Source organism: Oreochromis aureus, linkage group 15 (assembly GCF_013358895.1).
Source record: "Oreochromis aureus strain Israel breed Guangdong linkage group 15, ZZ_aureus, whole genome shotgun sequence".
In the NCBI taxonomy this organism is placed as follows: Eukaryota; Metazoa; Chordata; class Actinopteri; order Cichliformes; family Cichlidae; genus Oreochromis; species Oreochromis aureus.
Genome location: NC_052956.1, coordinates 13,391,046 through 13,411,733, shown reverse-complemented (window position 1 = coordinate 13,411,733; position 20,688 = coordinate 13,391,046). Strand labels below are relative to the sequence as shown.

The following is a 20,688-nucleotide window of genomic DNA, read 5'->3' as shown; positions in this document are numbered from 1 at the left end:
GCCTCAACTAATCATCAAGCTGGCAGGAAGGAAAGCATCTAAAAACATGTAGAGTCGTTCTCCATCAAGGTAGGTAATCAAGCAATATTTGTTAGAAAACATACCTAAGCATTACACCACAAGTCTTGCTGAAGTTGAAGATGACTTGCAAAGGAAAGTGTTTAACCTATTTCTAACAGCCGAAAATCTGTTTTTTTTTTTTAATAAAATACCCCAAACTTTTATTTACCCTTAACGATCACAAAACAATAAACCATAACAAGTATGCTACTTACACACCACCGACAACATCAATAGACTGCGTCTTCATGCCATAGCCCGTCTCATCCACGTTAATAACAGGCACTGTGAGGTCAATGTTCATCCCCAGCTTGCCAAAATCTCTGTCGCTGAACATTTTGAGGTATGGAGACATGAAATCCTGTGACAAGAATAAAATCATCTTAAGAAAAGCTGCAGACAAACACACAAAATCTTGCCTTGAAGATCAAAACAACAAATATGAGGGTTAGGAATAAAGTCAATTTACTCTAGGGAGTTATTTTTAAACTGTTATACATTTTTCCAGTCACACCAATTACAAAGAATATGATTACACAACAGCTTATAGGTTTCTGTTGTTCTTGCACACCCTGTCCAAAAAATGAAGACAGTATTAGCTTAAGCATGACACGAAATGTAGCTCAGCTGCAATCCTGGCATATCAGCATACCATCTTACATCAGCTGACGTCTCAGGTGATATCCTGATATACATCCAAATAGTAAATCTCATATAGGGTTCTCTATTTAACTTGCATGCACAACTGCACAGCTGCTTTGCAACCCGCCTCTACCACTCCTTTTTCATGCTTCTATCTGACTTAAATAGTATCTTATCTGTTATGACTGATGTCTGCTCTGTTCTTTATGGGAGGTCTCACTGCCTCTATCTTTCCACTTATATACAGGGAAGGGAGGTGAGGTCTCAGAACAGAGAAAGGCCAAAAAAATACATCACTGAAGACAGAAAACACAATTATCCTTCGATTAAAGTGGTCCTGACTGAAAAGCTGTTTCTAGACAAAAAGCACCATAATGAAAGCGCCCTTGAGCAAAAACTGCTTTGGGGTAAGATTAATATATTATATGCAAGATGTTGATTTGTTTATAGAATCTGGGGCTTCCAAAAACTGTTTATGCCTTCGAGTTGCTATTAACAATTTGTATATAACAATTTTCTGCAGAATTTATACGTTTTTTTTGTACATCCAAAAGTCAGCCATGCCCACTGGGGATACAGTGGAATGTATTTCTTTATAACAGCTTCTTAAAACAAAAACTTGTTTTTGCTTTCTTTCTGTTTAAACCAATTCCCCAACAAAGACTTGGAAAATTAGCATTTTCTCTACCATTTAATAAATATGTCTCCCTGCTTGCTAATGCTGCACACTCTTCATAGTCAGTGTTTATGTGGAACGTTTTGGTGTCAATAGTTTTTATTATATTATATTATATTTTTACATTAGCTTGCAGTCTAAAGAAGAAGAACAAGGTACTGAGCCCTGAATCGACCCCGATGAATCCACTGATGTGTGTATGGCAGAACTAAGCTTTGTCAGAATGGGTGAATGCAGATTATAGTGTGGAGCACCTTGAATGGTCTTAAAGCCTACAAAAGCGTGCTATTTTTATTTTCGACAATCAGCTGCAATCTGAATTGTAACCTTCATCAACTCAGAGTGGTTATGCAAAATTCAAGCATCAGTTAGCAGTTGCTATTAATCACACACTGGTATATGCTAAGCTCCTTGGTAGTTTTTTAGTGTCTGCAGTACTCACAGACAGTATCGGTCGCAATGACAGAAGTTCTGAGCCACCCCAGTCACTGCACTCCAGGTACTCTCCTTCCTCCAGGATGTGCTGCTGACCCTCGAACCCAGACTCGCTGTAGCCCACCCAGCTGATGCAAGAAACAAAGTGCAGCAATGTCACTGCTTAGAGCTGCACTGGTAGCTCCTGACTAAATTATTATATATTATAATCATAATACATCAAAATCACTATCTTAGTCTAGAATAAACTTTGCTCCAGAGTAAGAGTGCCATTTAACTCCATCCTGTACAAGCAAAGGGACATGCACAAGAAGACTCACAATCCTCCAATGATCTTCAAAGAGCCCACGGACTTCAGTTTCATTGTGTCAAGGTCTGCAGGAACATCTCCTTCACTCTCGCAAAAGCTGAAAATTTCACCGTCAACTTCCATACAGGAGCCTTCAAAGCCGGGCTTCTCATATAGAACAGCCTGCATCAAAGAACAGACAGCTTACGTTAACACACAAGTTATATTTTATTTCATTTTATTATATTTCCAAGGAACTAGAAAATATATATTAAAAGTCCTATTTGAATGGCACAGTATTAAGACTGTGTGCATCTCAGTGGTTTTCGAATTGCTGAATGACAGAATGACGTGTTCACCCTAAAAATAATCTGTTTATCTGATTCTCACATTGTTAGCTGTGGAAATTCTTCCTCTTAAAATAAACTGTGGTTAGTGTACTGGAACTTCCGTTACTCTTTGTGGTCTTAAATGAAATAAGCCTACAAGTCAAAAACATTTGGGCACTTGTGCAATGCCTGAAGGCCTTTCATAAACATGTTTTTCCTAAATACTCAACACGGATATTACAATTTGTGGTTAGATTATTTTATAATTTCCAGAATTTAACATTAAATTGCTTTTTCCCCACTTTTTCTTCTTTTTGAGATCAAACAAAAGAGAACTGTGCATACCTTGACTTCACTGGGATTCTCCACTTTGAAACCACCCTGGAACAGAGAAGTCATCATCATTAACAATGCTCTTCTCTAATTATATGCACACAATTTAACACCTGCCAGCAATTACACACATTCATAGTTCAACTAATTTTCTCAAAAATGTTCATAATTCCCTTGGCCTGGTAGATGGAAGGTTGAGCTGAGCTATTGTCTCTGTGGGTAATAACAATAAACACTGCCTTTGGACATAGAGTGACCCTTCACAATGCAGAAAAGGCAGAAACAGGAATGCCAGCTTTTGGTAATTATTACTGAACACAACATGAAGCTGTGGCTTAAGGGGATGTCAGCAATTTTGCATAATTCCAGTTACATTTAATTTAAAGTAAAACTTCTGAACTACTTAAGAATTTGACCTTATGATTGCACTTGGTGAAAAATCTGGCTCATTAATTTATCTGAAGGGGTGGGATGTTTGTAACAAATGGCACGTCAGTCCAATATGTGTCTGCATCTCCCATAAAGGATAAATCTCAACCTAAGTGAATTACCAGAGGAACAGTGTCAGGAGAATCAAGTCAGAACATTGCTGGCAGTCACCCTGTCTCACATAGTCTTAGGAAAAAAAAGGGAACAGAACAGAAATAGAAAGAGATAGTCTTCTTTAGAAGCTTTGTCACTATTGGAAATGCTGTTTGGTTTTGTGCAGGTGAGGGTGCTGCGTAATAGAGCTTGCAGGAGCCAGGACACGACACACACAGTAGCTCGCTGTCAATTCTCTAGATAATTAATTAGCTCCACTATTCTTACATGGGCAAAACTGAACATCATTTCTCATTTTTAAATAAATGTATGATGGATCATTTTTACAAAACTTCATGACTGTAGCGTATCTGCAAAAACATGCTACACTCATGACTCATCCTCTGGGAACTATAAATGTCTATGCCATGTTTTCAGCAGGTACTTTCCACAGTAGAAGGATATGCATTTTGATTTGAGACAGGGCAGGTGAGCTGCCCTTCCTGACACAATCCCATTTATCTGCACTGGGACCAGCACGAGGAGTAGACTAGCTTGTGACCTCCTTAAGATTGCCTTTGTGTCTCCTCCCAGAATCAAATCAAGGGTCAAATGTGTTAATGACTGCACCACAGTCTATGTCACATTTTTAGTCCATTTACAAAAGCTCTGATGTAAATTTTTATCTGCAGGAAGGACACCATAACAAACCCTGGAGATCAGCAGCATCGCTAACATTATAGCCTCTAGAAACCTTAAATACATATAACAAATTTTATAGCAATTGACCTCATGGATGCAGAGATTTTACTAAAAAACAAAATCTGTATGCTTCATCCTTTAGGGATCACAAATGACTGTTCCAAAGCTTTTGGTTGTGTATCCAGTAGTTATTTTATGCCTGGGCCACATTGAGGGAATGATCAACAGAGATCATTTCTCATTTTTAAATGCATTTGATGTTATACATTACAGTAATACGAACCATTTTAAGTGGCCTAAGAGATCCCACGAAGGGTGACGGGAAGCCCCAGGTCTCAGGAAAAGGGTATGTTCCTGTTTCCAGGACAGACACCATGCCCTCAAACCCTGGATCACTGAAAAGCAGCCACCTGAAGAAAGGAGGAATTCATGTTATTTAATTATCAAAAACCTTTATTTATATTATGCATAACAACAAAACTGTTGGTTGTTTTAAAACTAATGTAAGTCAGGACCTTAAATACTTCCATAAAAGAGCTGTAAAAAAAAATCATTGTCATAAAAATAACAAACTTTCTGTTCCCTTTTTTTCCTCAACACATAAATAAGCAGCAGCTTTTTCAGTCGTGGTATCAGCAGAAGTGACTGATGCTTTTTCCTCAGTACATTAGGTATTGTCAAGGCGGTGCTTTATTTAGGTTTAATTCTATATCTACCTCTGCTGTGAGCCAAAGAACTAGAGCTAGGAACAAAGGCTATTTGTTTAAGAGCAAAATATCTGGGGAATGGCATGCTTCGGTTCAAATCACTTTTCTTCACTATTCATATTTATAGCCCAGGCAGCCTTTGTGGGAACAATGCCCCCAACTTTGGTATTTTAAACCATGGTGTGGCACAGCACAATGCCTCATACCAACAACCAGATGCAAGCCTCTGTCAGGAAAAATACATCCAGCTCATTCAGTCAGGACTAAAAAAAAAAGTGATTACCAAGAATTTATGTCAACCTTAACTTGCTAAATCCACAGAGTCTATCTGTTCAGTGAAGTCAACTGGGATAACTGCACGTTAGGATAAATGTGTAAAACACAAAGCTACATCTGCTGAGCAGCTGCCTTCACTTGTCACAGACAGACAGGAGAAGCTACAGTGGCAGAATTTGCAATTATGTGTTGAGATGAGCTGGCATCTGACAGCAATTAGTTTTGTTTTTGCTGCTGACAAATGCTGAAAAAAATCCTGTGCGTTAAGTATTGTAGGTAAGCCTACAATACTCGCTTTAGAGGAAAAGTTTTAACTAACAGCATTCATTTCCTTCTGCTGTAGGGCACAAAATGTACCGAATAGCTACACCTATAACCAAGAAAAACATTCTTGTGCCATTTTCCAAATTCTCTCCACACCTTTGCCTGTTTCTCACTTTCTGTCAATTCTCCTCCTCTGCTACTCTGCTTCCCATGTGTCCCAACTCCCGCTCTCCCTCATTTCTAACATGCAACAGCAGGACAGACATTCCTCGGCAGGCAAATGAATGAGAGTTAAACCGAAGACCAATATAGGCACAGCGGAATGTAGTAATGATTATTATCACAGTTATATGTCAGAGCAAAACACAGAGAAGATCTTATTAAAGAGACAGCTCTGATTTGAGCGCAGCAGGTAAGAGCTCGTCAAAAGGGGGAAAAAAAAAACATTATTGAGAAGGACTGAGATTGTCTCATTTTCTAAAAGGTGCATTTCTTGTATCTTCATGGACTACATGCATAAAACAACAATACTTACACCCCAGAGTGCACTTGAATAGAAGCAGTACTCAGTGGGATGCCGAATGAGCCAGTTTCTATTGTGTCGTCGTGGTATGGTGTTACTCTGCCGTGGCCTTCGGGTTCAGTAAACAGATCAATACGGGGGATGCTGTAATCCTACAGAGGGGGGGAGCAAGAAAAGCCATTATCAGCAGTCGTCCACACAAGATCTTCAATAATTCCTCCCAATAAATCCAAGGAAGATCTTAACTAGCTGACTTGTATTCTTTTCTGCTCTGGAGTCTGGATTGAATATCAATAAAACAATGCAGTCTGTTAGCTACATTTCAGATCCAATGTGAGGTGAAGATGATGTCAATACTGAAGACCAGGCAAGGTGGAGTTAGTGTACTCACCCTGACAGCAAGTCGAATAGAGCCGATCACCATTGGCGGGCTGTTGTGCGGTTCTGTCCCCACTTGAGGCTCTGCCCAATCGTTTGCCAATTCTGTGCTCCCCTCCTCCAAGGCGATGGTGCGGCCCTGAAAGTCAGGCTTCTCATACAGCATCCAGCTAGTTATGAAAACATAATCATCATAATCACAATCAGATAGCTAATGATCAAGGTTAAAAACTGTGGATTACATCACTAATTTGGTTTGCTTATTTGGTTGCTTGTTGAAAGCTAGATGAGTGAATCAATATCGTTCTACTGCTATTTTAAGGATACAGCTGGCAGCTGGTTAGCATAGCTGGCTCTACCAGCTCCTCTTTAGCTCACAAATTAACACATTGCTTCTTCCCCGACTATTTCATTACAAAGTGGAAAAACAACACATCTTTGCAGAAAGTCTGGCAGCCATGCTGTGAATGAGATGAAATCTGTGTTTTTAAAAGGACAGGACAAGAGCTTGTTACAGTAGTCCTTGCTGCTGGAACTGAGGGCGCTGTACTTTTTCAGTCTCGCTATTTGTTGAATATGATAAAATGCTAATTTAGTGTATCTTGATGTGGCCGCTGAAGGTCAGATCTGAACTCATTTCTAATTTGAATTTTTTTTTATCATTTTAGCACCAGAATCAAGCTGTGCTTTTCTCACCCAGCACAAAAAAAATATTTTTTTCCTTAATTGAAAAAAGATTTGATTTTTTTTTCAACGCATTTAAGTGTCAGCATTTTCAGAAAGTGCATTTAAATGTCCATTTTTCATTCTTTTTTTTCAGACAGCATCATTCCAAACATCTACCTTGAATATCAAAAGTAGCATCTGACCACTACAAAGAAGTATAAAGAACTACAAAGCTATTTTTTTGTATAGAAGTGCAAGCCAGAGGATGCACCTGCACACACACAAGCACATGGCTGGTGTTTGGCACATTCCTGCAATTGGTATTACAAACTTCCAGTGATCCACAAGTGCCTGGACCACGTTAAGAAAAGCAGGAATGGTAAGGGTAAAAAGGAGACTGATAGCAAAGAAAATATGAATGTAAAGCATGCAGGGTTCTAAATAAATAATAAATAAGTTCAGTTATCAAGTAAGACTCTCTCAGTGCTCATACTTCATTAAATTAGCTTGGTGTAGAACCTCAACAGGAGATTTTGGCATCTCAAAACCACATGACACTAATTAAAGCTATATGGGGCATTTTCTTTCCATCATCTGACATTCTGGCTGAATATTTGCTACTTACCATCCTCTAACAACCTTCACAGATATGAAAGGCGAGAGCTGCAGAGATGTAGCATCTGGCATATCCCTGTAAATCTCATATGCCTGGCCACTGAACTGAGGTTTTTCAAACAGCACCATCTGCATAGAGAAAAGAAGGGCAGTGTCAAAAAAATAAAAAAGTAAAAAAAAAATCAACACATCAACCATGAAGAGAAATAATGGCTTATTATTATAATGCATTACTTGCTAAATCTATTACATTAAGCAGGATTCAGTGAGTGCAAGGACATCCCATTTTACTCTCTCCTTTTAATGCTACAGTAGAAGCAAAAAAACTTAAAGGTATATAATTACTTCAACTACCAGGACACCATAATTTTGATAAAAAGCATAAATTTGAAAGTTTTTACTTTTAAAGCCAAACAGAAAATTGATAGTTATGAATAATGAAGCAGTAAACCACAGTTGTGGAAAAAGCAGCTTCTCTAGAAACCTCTTTGTTATGTTTTGTTTGTTAATAAGCCTGCTTAAAATTCTAAATCTTTACATATATTCTCTTCTGTTTGTTTTGTTTAATCCCAGTCGTCATAGTTCAGGCCCCTCCAAAGGTAACGCAGGAGGTAAACTGAATTAATGAAAACCTAATATGTAGGAAAGCAACTACAAATGCTGAGTGCCCCGGGAATTACTCGTTCGTTGTAACAACTACTAATGAAGTTCTGCAGTAATGAAAAACCACAGGATCTGCACTACGTTGGCAGAACTGAATTCTGTGATTGCACCCAGCTGAGCAATTGCACAAGACTTTTTTTTACTTTGTTTACCCACGAGAACACCATATGAAAAGCAGATGTTTTCACAGAACAGAGACTTGTCTGTTCAGATTCCTCTCTCCCATCTTGTTTCTATTTCATGATGGTAAAGTTGTGCCTACTGTACCTTTCCAGGGCGTTTGTGAAATCCCTTCACAGTTCTTATCTGGAATGCAGAAATACATAATTAAGATCAAAGTAAACATCTCAACAATACAAAAGAAACTGATATGAATTTGTTTGTGAAGAAGCTGTGCCTATGACCTTTCAGTTTTACTCCCAGGGACATAGTGGGCATGTGGAGAGGACATTCCTCTCATTTCATATTTAAGCATCCAAAACCAGAAACCGGCCAAAACCAGAGTGCAATCAGCGTTAGCTCGTAATGTTGATTGCACAAAATGGCAGTAAAATTAAACTAAAAAACATAAAATCAACAGCAACTAGAAACATCAAGTCCAGACTTTTGATTATAACTGATTTACAATTTACATATTTTTTGCTGTTTTGTCGCTCCCTCTCTCTCTCTTGAGATTCATGCTCAGAAACTTGTTATATTTATGTATCATTATATATCTGAGTCTTTTCTTATATACTCAGTATTGAGAACTGTCAATTGAATCTGATAAACACTTTAAAAACTGTAATATACCAGCTGGGGCTTTGTAAAAACACGCTTTTACCATTCACAGAGAAAAGCAGTCATCATACAAATTCCATTCATCTCAGCATCTTCAGCTTTATGTATGCAGTCATTGGCCACTTTTTTAGATACACCAATTCAACTGCAAATATATAATCAATCAGTCACATGACAGCAACTAATTGCATTTATACATGTAGACATGGTGAAGACAAACCACTTAAGTTCAAACCGAGCATTAGAATGGAGAAGAAAGATGATTTAAGTGACTATAAATGTGGCATGGTTATCGGTGCAAGACAGGTTGGTTTGAGTATTTAAGAAACTTCTGATCTACCGGGATTTTTGAGGCTAGCGTTCACACTGGCTCACCAAAATTAGACAACAGAAAACTGGAAAGACGTCACCAGGTCTGATGAGTCTTAATTTCTGCTGCAACATTCAGATGGAAGGGTCTGAATTCAGTGTAAACAAAATGAAAGCACTGATCCATCCTGCCTTATATAAACACTTCAGGCTGCTGGTGCTGTGATGGTGAGGGAGATATTTTCTTGGCACACTTTGGCCCCATCAGTACCAACCAAGCTTCATTTAAATGCCAAAGTATTGCTGCTGACTATGTCTATCCCTTTATGACCAAAGTGTGCCCACCTTCTGATGGCTACATCCAGTACAGTACATGTACAGTTGACAAATCTGCAGCAACTGTGTGATGTTATCATGTCAATGTGGACGAAAATCTCAGAGGAATGTTTCTAGCACCTTCCTGAATATGAGATTTACATTGGTTCTGAAGGCAACAGGGTGTCTAACCAGGTATTAGCAATGTGTACCTAATAAAGTGGCCGGTCAACTCTGAGCAAATTAACTTTTACATGGATTCCAGTGGAGCAAATTCCAGACACAGTGTTACTGAGAATAAGAAAGCTTCCCTACTTGCGATGACCAAAAAGAAAAAAATGAAAAGAAAATGTAATTTTTTCCATGAAAACCATATGTGGTGTAGCTCCGAGAATATAAATAGTATCCAACTCTCTTACCAGCACAGCAAGCTGGCTTGTATCTGGCTTGTCAGAAAGTAAGAGCTGATACTTATGCACTTCAAAGCAATCCACAGCTTTAATTTATGACAATAAACTTTTTATTCATCCTTCAATTAAACGTTTGTAATGAATGCAGAACACTTACATTACTTCTAAGTACTCCCTGCGGCTGAGCCGGAGGCTGCTTTAGTTCGGGGAGGGTTGGTTGTTTTGTTGGAGGAACAACAGGAAAGCATGGAGCAGCAGTGTCAGGAAGCACCGGACCTGGTTTTGCAACGCTGTCTGCTTCATCTCCAGCAACAGGAGTGGCCATTTTCTTAATTAACTGGTGTGTGAAAAGAAAACAATGGAGTAAGGATAAACGTTTTTAACGTGTTTGCTTATGAAATATGCTGTGGCAGCGTCTACTGTGGTTTATTTACTAAAGTGCCATTTCCATGTCTCTCCTGTCAGTCGACAGGAAAGCAGAGTTCTATGCTTTAGCTAAATAGCTTTGCTCTGCTTCAACTCTGCTGAGCTTGCAAGACGCATTGTGTCTCTGTGCTAAAAGGACAACTACACTGACACTCACAACTTTTAGTTACATGCAGAAAAACTAACCTCTGGTTTGACTTGATCCTGTCCTTGTATGCTCTGCATTGGCTTTACTTGATCTCTTGGGAGGTACTTCTCTAAATAGTCAGGCAGTTTGATGTCGTTAAAAGAAGGAAGTGGAGGACCTGAGTCACTAACCACAGCCTCTGCAGCACGGGTTTCCTCTTCACTCTGCTTGGCTAGAGTGTCTTTGATTGAAGCTGTGGCTGACGGGCTTGGTGGGGGTGGCTGGGACGAAGGTGGAGGGCTCAGCTCGGAGGCTTCAGTAGGCGATGCATTTCCTGAGCCAGTGCCCTCTGACTCGGCTTGAAATCCATTTCGCTTTCCTCTGTAAAGGGAGGTGAGACTACTCAGAACGCAGCTCCCCTCCAAGCGAGACTTCACCTTGATTTGATCATCTTTCTGTTCCTTCACGTCCTCCTCTTCCTTGACAGGGGTTTTGTCCCTGAGGCGAGAGTGTGTGTCTAGGCTATTAAGCAGCATGCTCTTGTCTGCAAAGCTAACCCTGGCAGGCTTCAGGACAGATTTTGTATCTGTGTTTGGGTTCTTGGATAAAAGGCTCAGTGATGTGTTTATGTTAAACTCAGGCTTTTTTCTCAAGCCAAATGTAAACTCCTCTGGGTCAAAAGTCTTCTCAAAGCGGTCCTCCTTAATGGCTGGCATTGCAAATGGGGGCTGAGGTGGTCGGAGGTGGTTGTGCTTCCGTGGTGGGAGGGAAAATGGGGCACAAAGTTTCTTGATTCTCTCAACGAAATCATCATCATCTAGCTCACCAGGAGTGTCCAGAAGATTGCTCTCACTTCCAGAAGAAGTCAGCTTTTGCTCCTGGACTTTAAGTTTCCATTTGGGGAAGTCCACATCCAGCCAGCTAGAGGGGGCATCTTGCTGTTTCGAGGAGTCATCTTTGCCTAGACCCCGTGGCAATTGGAGCTTCTTCATGGATGAATGCTGTATTGAGCCTGGGATCAGCCTGTTAGACTCTGGGGAAGTGGGTGCTTTTGAAGACTGTCTCAGATTGTTATCAACAGGCTCCTTTTTAACTGGCTTGACTTCTGAATGTGTGGAAATGTCACGATTGATATGAGATGAAAGTTCATTCACTGGCAAATGCAATGCCACCACAGCTGAATTCTCGGTCACATTCACTGTGGAGCTAGCAGCAGTGCTATCAGGGCGGCTCTGTGTTATGTTTTCAGCATCCTTGAGTGAAGTAATATCGCTGCCATTCTCTATATTTTTTGATTCATCAGACAGTGTGTGGCTGGAGGCTAGGTTCGTTATATCTCCAGAGGTACTGACTTCTGAGGCCACTGATTTGACAGTTGAGCTTTTTTCCCCATCTTCCTGCCCACCTCTCTCTGTGTTTGCAGATTTGCAGACAGAAATAGGAGAAGGCTCTTCCACATATGATTCTTTGTTTTGCCCATGTGTCATGTCAGTGAGTGACAATGGAGTGTCATTAGAGACTTTTCCCTTCACTTCCTCACTGGCCGTAGCTGCTTTGGTAATAGGATTTGTGCTGGAGAACTCTGAATCATTAGCTCCATGTGTACATGAGTCATCCCGTGAATTCTCTGCTTTTTCCACAGATGCAGAATTAGGCTGTGCAATCACCACTGGCTCTCCTTCTGTTCTGGGGCTTTCTGCAGAATGAGTCTGCAACTCAGAAGGCCCATTTATTAGCGTCTCTACCTTCCCAAGCTCTTTATCACTCTTGGCGCCACTCACAGCCTCATTAGCCTGGGTGATGGTACAAACAGCAGCTTTTTCTGAAGGTGTAGTCACCGACTGACTGAGATGTTGTGTTTGAGCAGGGAGATCTGATGAGCCGCTGCTCTTTTCTGACTGAGAAGCTGGTTCTGGTTCTTTAGTTTCTGGTCTTATCATGTCTTTAACCAGTTGTGTCTCCTCCTTTCTTTCAGGATTTTTTCTTTCATCATCCCTTGCAACACTTTCCTCTTTCCCTGTGATCGCCTGCACACTGTGTGAAACCTTGGCCTTTGCAGTACTTTCATCTAGAGGCAGGCGCTGCTGTGGTTTTTCTTCAACTTTCTCCTCAGTCTGATTTGTTTTTTCACTCACCACCTTCTCTAATCTCACCACATCTGCAGGTTCAGTGTGAGTTATTAGTTCTGTGTCCTTGTTCTGAGGTTGCTGTGTTTCTTTTTTACTAGGCTTCTTCCCTTTTTCTTTATCTTTTGACTCAAGTTGCACTGAAAATTCTTTATCTAATTTGGGAAGTTTAGCAGGTGACTCCTGCTCCACTGCAGAAGGCTTCCCAATAGTTGGATCAACCAAAGGTGACTGGGGGGAAACTAAAGGTTCTGTGACTTCCACAGAGGCCTTTTTTCTTTCCATTTTAAATGTCAGACTTTGTCTCTCTGCTTTTTCCTGTTTTTGGGGTAAATCAATGGAGTCCTTGTTAGCAGGCACCTTTGTTGTGCTGCTACAAGCAGCAGTATCAGGTTCATCTTTGCTGACAGATGGTTGAGGTAATCCTGCTGGTGTGTTTACTGACTGGTGAATATTCGCCTTTTTAAATGAAGCATCTAACTGTTTCTCCTGTTTATCGGATACCTCCACTTCCTTTTTAAATTCCTTCTGTTGGCTATCGCTCAGTGGCTGTTCGTCAGATTTTCTTCTTTGAACTTGAGATGGCTCTTTTTCTGAAAGCTGTTTGGGAGCAAAGGCAGTCTCATTTGTTTCATCACTCTTATCAGGTTTTGTAGTGGTGACTTTTGACTTACTCGCAGAGCACTCTGGTTTGTTTTGAATGCTTGGACTGATGGGACTGGTTGGTTCTTTATTTTTCCGTCTTTTAGAGCGGGAGCCTGTTCTGCTAGGGCCTTTGGGAGGTGGGCTAATGTTATTGGTCACTTCTCTGGAATTGCCTAGTTCTTCAGCTGGAGGATCTGTTTCAGTGCTGTTGGGTTTCGTACCTTGATCTGTTGCTTCTGAGACCACCGTTTCCTTTGTTTTCTGGTCTGTTTGTTGTACTGCGGGGATGGACGTCTGCTCCCCTAAAGGAGTCGTATCTCGTCCTTCTGGTTTTAGCGCTATCTTTGACACTGCTTTTGTCTGTATCAGCTCTTTTGTATCCAGTTTACCTTGACTGTCCAGTTCTGGAGACTTTGACGTAACGTCTGCCACAGACGAGGTGGATTTGTGAGACATTCCTTTCACGGCCGGTGTTTGAGGCTGCGCAGATTTATCCTCCGACGCAGACGCCTCTGTAAATTTCCGCACCCGCTCCTTGATGGTCATCGGCTTTTCCATGACAGGTGGCTGTTCCGCGCTGTAACGTTCAGCTGATCTTGACCTCTGATCAGATGCAAGAAAATCCACTTTCAACCGCTCGGTGGGTTTTCTATTTGGAGACACATCAGCACTCCTCGGGATTTGGAAGGTCTGCTTGTGGCTACCCGTAGGTTGTTGCTGCTGCTTCTCAAAAAGGCTGATTTTATCCGCGATCCTGCCAGTCGTTGGCTTACGCTCTTCATCAGCCTTCTTTGGGGTGTGTACTCTGTGCAAACAAGAGGTAAATATATCACAGAACTTCTGAATTTAAAGTCATAATCCATTTATGACCCACCACACCTGCCATAGAGATTTCTATTTGTTAATCACTTAAGAGATAAGAATAACCTGATCCATTTTTCACGTCCTCTATATGTTATGAAATCAGTCCTTAGAGCACAGCACTGATCTTTGCATTATGAATCATGGCGTTGTTTCACTGTGGATACAGTGAAGCAATGCTGCTTTTCATCTAAAGCTGTAGCCTGCTCTTTTACCAGTAATACTGTGTTAAACAAAGCTAGAGCTAGCATAAGTATCTGCTAACAAGGGGATATCGATAAGTTACATATTTAGTCTTGACCCTCAAAAAAAACAAACAAAAGATGGCATTTTAAGTGAGCTTTACTTATTTAGTTACATTTACTTTACTTATTTTAGTGAGCATTACTGAAAGACTGATATATGCATGTATATACACATGTGGTGATTAGCCAGTGTTCTATCTATGTAAATCAAACACTTTCACTCCTTCTAAATTCAACTTACCTGCCATCATTCTCTGTTTTGGGTGTATCCTTTTCGTCACCTTTGGTATTCTTTAATGCTGCATTCCAATCCTTGTTATCTTCAGCTGGACTTTTCTTTGGATTTAGACGAACGTGTTTTGTAAAAAGCTTCACCTCACTCTGAGAAACCTTAATGCTCCTGCGTTTGGACTCTGGTGTCTCTGTCTTCCTTTCTACTCTATAAAAATCGTCATCGCCCTCCATGTCTGCAACTTCATCCGCCACACAGTTCAAGTCTTGGAGGTTGTCCAACTGTTTGACCGTGGCGGGGCAGGAAGTCTTTCTTTCCCCTCCTTCAGGTGAGGCCTGTGAGGTGGGGTTTTGCTTGGAGGAGGAGGAGTCTTCAGGTGCCTCACTTTTGCTCTTTAGACTACTCTCTAAGTTATCTGACTTAGGGAATCCCTCTGAGGCAGGTTGTGCATTTGGAGGGATTGTTTCCGCAGGAGCTTTCCCTCCATCGCCCTGAGAGTTTTTCCTTCTTCTTCTGGCTGAGTTTTTACGCCCCATGATGTCTTCTTCTATTTGTTCTTGATCTGGTTCAGGCTCTAACTGTGAGTCTTTGTAGGATTTTAGTGGCACTCCTACTAGTGCGCTGTAATAATCCTGTGCCCCAGGAGCAGGCCTCGCATGTGTCTCTTTGTTCTCTGCACTTGAGCTATTTGCTAAATTAAAACTTGGCGATGACTTTGCCTTAGGGAGGACTTGAAGGCTTTTTGTGAGTCTGGTGCGGACAACTTCCTGCCCAGCACGACTGTTCTCGCCACACTGAATCACACTCGTTTCCTCCAGGTACACATGGAGCTTCTTGCCTGTCTGGGCCTGTGCTTTTCTCTGGCCCTGAGGCTGGGTGTGGGCCTGGTCAGAGTACCATGCCACTCCCTGTTTAGTAGATGAATAGAGATGTGTCAGATGGCTGTCATTCCTTTCAGGATTCCCACTTGCTGAAGTACGTTTGCTGCTCTCCTCCCTGTCCTGTCCTGTTGTCTGCCTACTGCACTCCCAAAGCTCCTCCTTTTTTGGACCTCCTACTCCCGTCTCAGTGCTGCACACAACAGGGCCGTCTCTGTGGGCAGACTGCGTGGCGTCCTCCTCTTCACAAGGGAAAATGCCTCGGAAGAAACCCTGAAGATGGGGATTCTCCTCCTCTCGCTGCTGTTCTCCAGCCCAGGGTCTCACAGTCTCCTCACTTTCCACTTCTCCCTCTGACTTAAGAGTGTGATCGCCAGTCGAGGGGGCATTTTCAGTTGGAGTCTTCGGAGCCTTTCCCCTCCACGGAGAGAGCCAACTGCCAATACGACCCAAGACTCCAGTACTTGGCTGGTCTTCGGGGCTCTCAGACTAAAGCAAAGCACAGAAATAACTCAAGTAAATGTCAGCTTCAAAACGTAGCTGCAATTTGCAAACATGCATATTTCCGGTGAATATGCGCAGAATTTACATAACATGACAGTAATACAAACTGTCTAAATGGACAAAGCAAGGGAGTGCAAGCTGGAGATCCGAAGAAAATATAAGTGAGGGTTTCCTGTTCATTGAGATATATTTATCTTTTAGTACAGCCATGCATCTCTCAGCATAGCAAAGACATGCAAGGGTGCTTATAACCTGTAAGCTTACCGTAGAAAATACCATATCATTCAGACCCTTTATGTAGGCTGTGAACATGATTTTGGTTTAGAACAAAAACTCCTACAGAGCATAAAACACAAACAAAATCATTCCACCAGGACAAACAATAGCAGTGTGAAAGAGCAGAAAAAACATCACATGGATCAATCACTTTGACAGATCCATACATAACTCTCTAATTTGGACCAGACACTCTTGGCAGTCATTTCAAAATCGACTTACCCTGAACTTCACATAGAAGACAAAACTTTGATCTCGACTTCAAAATGTAAACCGCTGCTTAAAAATCTTCTCTAAGATGTTTGTCTAGCTGATGGAGAAGCTGCGTTTAGTCCCCGTTGCTTCCAGTAAAGCATCCACAACTGTAATAAGAGCGCGGCAGAGTGTGGCTTTGGAGATGTGCGTGATATTTTGAAGTTCCAGCCCCTCCATCAGAACGCGCGCAGCCCAGCGCTAAAAGCGATGCTTTCAAGTGCTGCTCGTACACATCTCCCATGAGTGGCCCGATGAAGCCGGTTTGTCAACAGGTGTGTTTTTTTCCCACGTCAGCAGCTCAACCGCAGTTTCATTTTGCTGGTATTTAGTTTGGCTGAAGGCCAACTTCTAGCATCAGATATACGTTGAAATGATTGGCTATATGACTGGCTGCTATTAGCAGTTTAAAGCTTTAACTAACACTTACAGCAATACCTTTAGGTGAGCTTAGTAACTCCCTCCAAGTCAAACAAAATCAGTTTGTTTGTTTTAAATTAAACGTGTTGTTTTTTCAACTTGTTAAGAGAAGCGGTTTGTAGGGGCAAGATATGCTTAAGATAGATATAATTAGCCATCCATCCATTCACTTCCCCTTATCCTTTTTCAGGGGGGCTGGAGCCTATCCCAGCTGTCTTAGGGCGAGAGGCAGGGTACACCCTGGACAGGTCGCCAGTCTGTCGCAGGGCTAATACATAGATACAGACAACCATTCGCACTCACATTCACACCTATGGGCAATTTAGAGTTTCCAATTAACCTATGCTCACTAACTGCCTGTCTTTGGACTGTGGGAGGAATGCAAACTCCACACAGAAAGACCCTGGCCTGATGGCGAAATTGAACTCAGGACCTTCTTGCTGTGAGGTGATAGTGCTAACCACTGTGCCACTGTGCTGCCAGGTTTAATTAGCCTATCTTTTTTATTTCATAATGATCACTGGAACAAAAAATGATGTATTATTTACATGATTTCCCCAGTGTATATACAAGGCAGTCATGTCTTCTGTTGACGGCCTTCGCATAAGTTTGACTGTTTACCTGTTATCTACCATGTTATGACTCATATTTCACATATTTGTAATATCACCGTAAATGCTTAGGAAAAGATCGCAGCATAGTGAACAGTTTTTATCCAAGAGCCATCTCTCAACTTGACTTATCCTTGAACTCGACATACTTTCACCCAAACATTAAGCAAAACAAATTTGGAACTTCTGGCATAAATGTGCTGAATATTTCTAATGGTGAAACTTAAATAGCAATATTTTAAGTAGTTATTCAATGAATGTTGCTTTTAATTCCATTATGTATATCGCTGCACAGGAATAAAATAACATTACTTAGAATACTTGGATTTTTTGAAAATACATTTTTAAAATCATTTCCTAGTTGGCTACTCTCTGTTTTTTATGCTTTTTTTGTCCTGTGATGGTAATAAGTTTATATGTTTCTAATTTCTTCTTGACTTTTTGCACTTTCAGGAACAGTTGTTACACTTCATCAGCTGACAATAAAAAAAGCATTCATTAATTTGTTTATTCAGGCACACCCTTGCTGTCCAAGTTCAGGATAGGATAGGAAATACAGTGCAGTAGCCACGTGTCTCATTGTTTAACATGTGCTGATCTAAAGAAGCAGAAGAAAAAAAGGAGCAATTGTCTCATCTATTGATGCAGTATTACTGCGGGCTATTTGTTGCTGTTCTAAAGAAACAATGCAGTACATCCACAAGTTTGCTGCACTGCCGCAGGAGAATGAAGAACAAGTATATGCACTCATTTCATTCAATGAATCAGCTTATTTCCACTGAAAGAACTCAACATGAAGAACACTGAAATAAAATTACAAAACACCATAACATATAAGCACTAAGTAGCAACTATATATAGGATACCTAAATTCTGACATTGCACAAGAAAGAACAAATCTCATTAAGTAATATTAGAGAGGCTTGTTGATAAATTAGTGTAGATTGCTTTGTGATTTCACAAATTTTACAAAATTTTAGTGAGGATAAAAAGTCATGTTTCAAAGAGTAAAAGCAGTCTGGATGAGTTTTCCCTTTCCAAACTACACCCAGACCAAAAATAGATCTGTTATATTTCAAATAGGTTATATTTGACAGATATGAGCATTTCAGACTGAAATTAGATTCTCTTTTGGGGAAGTGACAGCTGTTCTGTAATCATTAATTAGCTGATGTGTTTGCAGTTCAAAATTCCTACATTTTGCTTAACAACTGAATGCAGCACGAGGCCATGCCCAAACAAAGTTTTTCAGCGGAAATGACGCACCGCTCATGTGGGTTTCAGAGTCTGCTGAAAGGCGTTTTTTATTTATTTATTTTTTTTCCAAATTTCTCTTCTTTTATTTGGCCAGAAGTTCAAGTCAGTCTTTCCATGCTGCTCAGTCGAGGAACTTAACCATTAAACCACTCCTGTATGAGTAACTCAGGATTGTGTTGATTTTTTAAAAATAATAATAATAAAGCAGAGCAACTAGAAGCCACGTTGTAGCATGATGAATTTTAAAGAAAGCTCGATTTTCTCCACTTCTCATGCTCATACATAATCCACCCTGCCCGAAGGGGTGGGACTGGCCGCGAATCACTGGTTTAAACACTGCACATAGGTTTCATTTGTGCGTTCACATTTAATGTCCCATTTTGTTTTTATTATAGTATTATCATAACGGGTATACCCCTTACAATGGTGGTCAGACAAACGCATAAACACGAAAAGTAAAGCATCAACCATCACCACGCAATCATTAACCCATCTTAAACGTCGTTTTCACTACTTTTAATTACCATAACGAAGTCTACCAGAACTATTATTCATAAGAATAAAGCAAATGTGGCCTATAGGCTTTAGAGTGTTACTTTCAAACCGTCTCTACTGAAAAGCCCACAAACCGCAACTTAATTTCTTTACAAGCACGCCGCCACAGACAGAGCGAGATCTTACCATGATTACAGTGTTTCTCGTAGCTCTATGGGGAACAAACCGGTCAAAGGTAGCCCACTGGAATAGCCCTCATAAATGAAGTCTTTCAGCGTGCTGTGCCGCTTCTCTCAGGTAACTCTAACCTCCTCGGACATGCCACTCTGCAGCGGACTAACTAATAAATATTTAGTGCAAGCTTTACAGAAAAGAATTTCAAGGCTAACTTTTGCAGTACGCCAGTTAGATGCAATTGAGTCTGCAACTTTTGAAGTGTTATTTTTTTCCCATGGTTAGAAGGGGAAGGACGCAGCTGGAATCTGCCCCAGCTAGGTAACACCCCGAGGCTTTGAGCACCATGCCACAACAGCTATGTCACTGCGTTGTGTAACGGCTGTGTATTAGGGTGCATGCTGTGAGATAGACTCCCCTAAAAGACCCAGTCTGTGCGTTTTTGTCTGCTTTAGGAAATACCAGCATGTTCACATCCACTAGGTGGTTTGTACTACCTTATTCTTTCCCTTTCTTTTGCAGAACCTCTGTGTTACTGTAGACCCTAGCTTTAAAACCAGTGCTAGTCCTTGCATGCCGGACCCTTTTATCTACACATAACAAGCTCTGTGTACACACAACACATCAAAAGGCATGCATGGCATTAACAAATACATGCAAATGCATTCCTCCTCTTGGGTTGTCTGTTTCCCATGACTTATTCATGGGCCACAGAAACTGAAACCTGCCTCATTCTACAGTCTATAAAAAATTTACACCTAGCCTCACCTTGTTACTTGTTCCTTTTACCAATAACAAAACAAATAGGGGAACTTACACAATGTAAATGATTTACCAATGCATTATAATTCAATATCTAGAGAAAAAAGAAAGAATAAAAAGTTGAAACTTCAAATGTAATAGAATGCAGTGAGACAAACTGTAGTCTTTCACATGCTTAGCTGAAACCTGCTTAACAGTTTTGGAATTTGCAAATTCCAATTTGTTAATATTCAAAAAAGCTCTCGATGTGTAGCAGGTCTGGGCACATCACCTTAGTCTCTGTACCCTTTTACTATGGAGCGACATTCTGCATGTTGTAATACATGCAGAATGTGGTTTGGCATTGCCTTGCACAAATAATGAAGGCCTACCCTGAGAAAATGCTGTGTGGCTGGCAGCCTTATGCTACTCCTTCACAGATGCGCAAGTCAGTGAACAGTGTGCAGTGTACTAATGAACCCCCGTACTCTCTACAGATGCTGGTTTTTTGTACTCACTCCTCT

At 40.8% G+C, this 20,688-nt stretch overlaps 1 protein-coding gene across 2 annotated transcripts in view; it reads right to left on the bottom strand.

Moving 5' to 3' along the window:
- Positions 1–19,725, bottom strand: part of LOC116324159 (beta/gamma crystallin domain-containing protein 1-like) — a 28,950-nt gene extending 9,225 nt beyond the window's left edge. Inside the window, exons 1-14 of one of the 2 annotated variants that reach the window (XM_039598620.1) lie at positions 16,437–16,961; positions 16,203–16,274; positions 14,566–15,923; positions 10,507–14,023; positions 10,052–10,231; positions 8,348–8,386; positions 7,428–7,546; positions 6,150–6,306; positions 5,771–5,910; positions 4,272–4,398; positions 2,777–2,812; positions 2,134–2,285; positions 1,821–1,941; positions 276–421 (exon numbers count right to left, since the gene is read on the bottom strand). In XM_039598620.1, the coding sequence (XP_039454554.1) occupies positions 276–421; positions 1,821–1,941; positions 2,134–2,285; positions 2,777–2,812; positions 4,272–4,398; positions 5,771–5,910; positions 6,150–6,306; positions 7,428–7,546; positions 8,348–8,386; positions 10,052–10,231; positions 10,507–14,023; positions 14,566–15,923; positions 16,203–16,250 (6,140 nt within the window). In that variant the 5' untranslated portion in view covers positions 16,251–16,274; positions 16,437–16,961. Of the gene's footprint in view, positions 1–275; positions 422–1,820; positions 1,942–2,133; positions 2,286–2,776; positions 2,813–4,271; positions 4,399–5,770; positions 5,911–6,149; positions 6,307–7,427; positions 7,547–8,347; positions 8,387–10,051; positions 10,232–10,506; positions 14,024–14,565; positions 15,924–16,202; positions 16,275–16,436; positions 16,962–19,435 lie in introns of those variants that run through there. The other variant, XM_039598621.1, reaches the window with a different exon arrangement.
- Positions 19,726–20,688: the final 963 nt, after the last annotated feature.